General features: G+C 36.8%; 1 protein-coding gene across 14 annotated transcripts in view; it reads left to right on the forward strand.

Moving 5' to 3' along the window:
- fmnl2a (formin-like 2a) overlaps positions 1–2,793 on the forward strand; it is a 77,672-nt gene extending 74,879 nt beyond the window's left edge. For 7 of the 14 annotated variants that reach the window (XM_061691722.1, XM_061691721.1, XM_061691728.1 and 4 more), the window contains one exon: positions 412–2,793. In XM_061691722.1, the coding sequence (XP_061547706.1) occupies positions 412–521 (110 nt within the window). In that variant the 3' untranslated portion in view covers positions 522–2,793. The remainder of the gene's footprint in view (positions 1–411) is intronic. The other 7 variants (XM_061691724.1, XM_061691727.1, XM_061691733.1 and 4 more) reach the window with 3 other exon arrangements.
- Positions 2,794–3,325: the final 532 nt, after the last annotated feature.

A 3,325-nucleotide genomic window follows, 5' to 3' on the forward strand; every position in this document is an offset into this window, starting at 1 on the left:
CATAATCGCATTAGATATTTGTATGGAAAAACACTTTTTTCAGGCCATAAATACAAAAGCATCAAACGGAAAACAGTACGCACGGCGGTAACCGTGTGTCGACGACATGACGCGTTCCTCGGCTGCTGCCTCCGTTCTAACCTTGTACGCTGGGACCTTTGTAAACTGAGGACCCCCTTGTAGGTGCTAGCGGAATGAAAAGAGGAGGATGCATCTTAGAAGAAGTCATTTTTGCTGCACTAGTGTCAGACATAACAAGTAGAGACAAAGATAACCCTGCAGGCTGCCTCCTGCTGCTTTGACAGACAAGACAGGCTGCCAGCGCTGCCTTCCGTCGGGCTAACTCTTGTCGTCCAAACGCCGCCTCCTTGCGACTGACGCGTGTCTGTTCTCCTCGACGCCCTCTCGCAGATCTTCGGAATCAGCCTTACAGGCGAGCGGACGCCGTGCGGCGAAGCGTCCGGAGACGCTTCGATGACCAGAACCTGCGACCGCTCAACAACGGCGAGGTGGTCGTGTGACGGACGAGAGAACGGGGAACCGGCGCGCGTGTGAGAGGACAAGGGATGGCTCTACAACGCTGTTTGAGCATTTTGTTTTCATTCATAATTCGACGCACTAGCTGGAAGCGGTTTGAGCATTTGTTTGACATCCAATTAGTGCGCGGAATTACTAGTGAGGACAAAGAGTGCAATAGTACATGGACCTTAAGATGAATATCAAGGAAATGGAACAACTGCTCAGTCAGCTTTATGGCAAGCCGTTTGATGAGCATTTATTCTCTTTCCATATGGTGACGAAGATGACATAGTAGACGGAAGGACGGAATGTTGCAAGCAGGTTTATGATTATGATTATGTCGAGAACGTGCGACGAAAGTCGACATATGACAATACACTATAGACTCTGGTGTATAAATGTAAAAAATGACCTGGATTGACTTTTTATAGAAACAAGTGCCTAAACTTCAGTTTAAGTCTGGTTTGTGTGGAAGCATGACAACTTGAATTTGAAAGGCACAGACAGGAAGGAAAAAAAAAGTGTAGAATCTACAGGACATTTTAGCTGTTCAAAAACACATAGATGACTGAGAACAGAAGTGGGGCAACTCCATTTTTGTCAGTTAAGTGCAGAAATTGAATGTTGAACGGGTGAATGCTGGTCTAAATATGGTCAGTTCGAGTCACTGAGAACTAGGGTAGGCTAAATCACATTTTTGTTGGTTTTAAGTTAAAAGCAGAAATGACTAACTCTAAATCCTTGTGGTCTGTAGCAAAACGGCGTGTCAAGCAAAGAAGGCAATATGACGACAATTTAGTAGGATTTTATCCCCCCAAAAAGCTATTTAAAAATATGCAATATATACAATACAAAAGTGACATGTTAAAAAGCACGTGGGGTTTGGGGAGTCCTTTAAAATCATTTTGGTTTTCAAGACTTATTTTTAACCACTTGGAAATAAGGACAAAAAACAATAACACATTTCTTCTCATCTTGTAAAATTATGAATTTGTAAATGTAGTTTTTATTTCTGTAAAGTTGTTTTTTCTTGCCAAATTCTTGACTTTTTGTAAAATGTAAAATTGTATCTTTTTTTTGGTAAAATTGTTTTGTACAATAAATACATTTTTTCTTGTAAAATTAATTTTTCTTTTGAAACTAGACCTTTATTCCTTATAAAATTATGTTCATTAAATCATTAATTCTTGTTCAGTTCCAACGCTTCCTTGTTTTCCTCCCACAATTCTGACTCGTTTCTTAAAAAAATATATAATTCTGATAAAATGACTCCCCACCACCCACCCACCAATAAAATCCAACCTTGCACAACATACATAAAATATTTGATTTTCTATTTTCCCCCAAAGCAGTCAGAAAGTAAAGTGTAGCATCTGGATTAGTCGTTTTTTTTTTTTTTTTTTTTTTTTTTAAATCGCTAAGAAACTGGTTGAGAGGTATACGAACTTAAAATATTTTGTGGAAAATATGACTTTTATTTTTAGAGAATGTATTTTTGAGTACAACTGTCACATGCTTTTCGTACAAATTCGTACTAAAGTGGCATGTTGTAGTTGGATCAAGATTGAACTTGCCTGCCAAGTGTAAGACCCGATGATGTCATAACTGGATGATTTTTATTTTGTAAACATACACATCATTCCTACTACTGCATCTATCAAATTTATATTTAACCACTAAAGATTACTTTTCATGGTTACATCTCAAGTGTTAAAAAGCAGCGTAAAAGGCTTCCTAATTGTACAGGTTTTTTTTTTTTTGCTACAAACTTAGGTGGTGAAGTCGCGCAACGAGACGATTATTAATATTGTACATAAATGTTCAAACCATTGCCTTGTGCTCTACAACTTGAATGTTATTTTTCTAACTTATAGTTTCATTGTGTTTGTGTGATGTGTATATTTAACGAAGCCAAATGCAGCCAGGAGCAAAGTTTCTTCAGAAAAGTCGACTTGGCACATCCAAGTCTTTTTTGACATTGAATAATACGGACGGACGGTGACAGCTTGTTCACAATGACAGACTTGATTTATGATCACAGCTTTGTGATGGCAAGCATCGGTCGCTCGCTCTCTGGCTCTGTTCTCCTTCCTTCCTCCCTCCCTCCCTTCATTACCTCCACTTTCAACAAACTGGAATAATACTGGCATGTTCTATGTTGGTTAACTTTTACCAGAAATGTATTTCAGCTATTTTTGTGCTCACTGCAAATTAACGTTTTTTTTTTTTTTTTAGGAGACGTTACATTTCCAATAAATATGATCAAATAAACGATTTACATTGTAATTGAATTTTGTGTATTGCTCCCATAAATGCAATCATATATACAGTAGGAAGATACTTGAGATGGTGAATTTGGGTATTTATATTTAAATGGAAAATGTTTAACTATTTTGTCAGTATGTAGTGTATATTTCAATAGTTCAATTCAAAATGTGTAGCTTCATTAAATGCATTGAAAAAAACAATTCTTTCTTGGTAAATTTAGTTTTTAAAAACATTCTATTTTGTAAGTAGCTAAACAGGGAGATGTAAATTGTTTCGTAAAGTTTCAGATTGCTGAAGCTTTCATTAGCTTTAAGGTATCCAAATCATTTTAAAATCGTGAAATATTTCCCTCTATTTTACACGTACATAACAGGTACTTTCCAATACATTAGAATGTGAGAAAAGTTCACTTATTTCAGTAGTTCAATCAGTGATTCATCACGTAAAAATACTTTTCACTGTTTCTTGAGGTGCTGATTTTTTGGGTACTGTAAATCTTAATATAACATGGAAAAAAACCCATAAGACTACATCCACT

The sequence above is a fragment of the Phycodurus eques genome, chromosome 12 (genome assembly GCF_024500275.1).
Source record: "Phycodurus eques isolate BA_2022a chromosome 12, UOR_Pequ_1.1, whole genome shotgun sequence".
Lineage (NCBI taxonomy): Eukaryota > Metazoa > Chordata > Actinopteri > Syngnathiformes > Syngnathidae > Phycodurus > Phycodurus eques.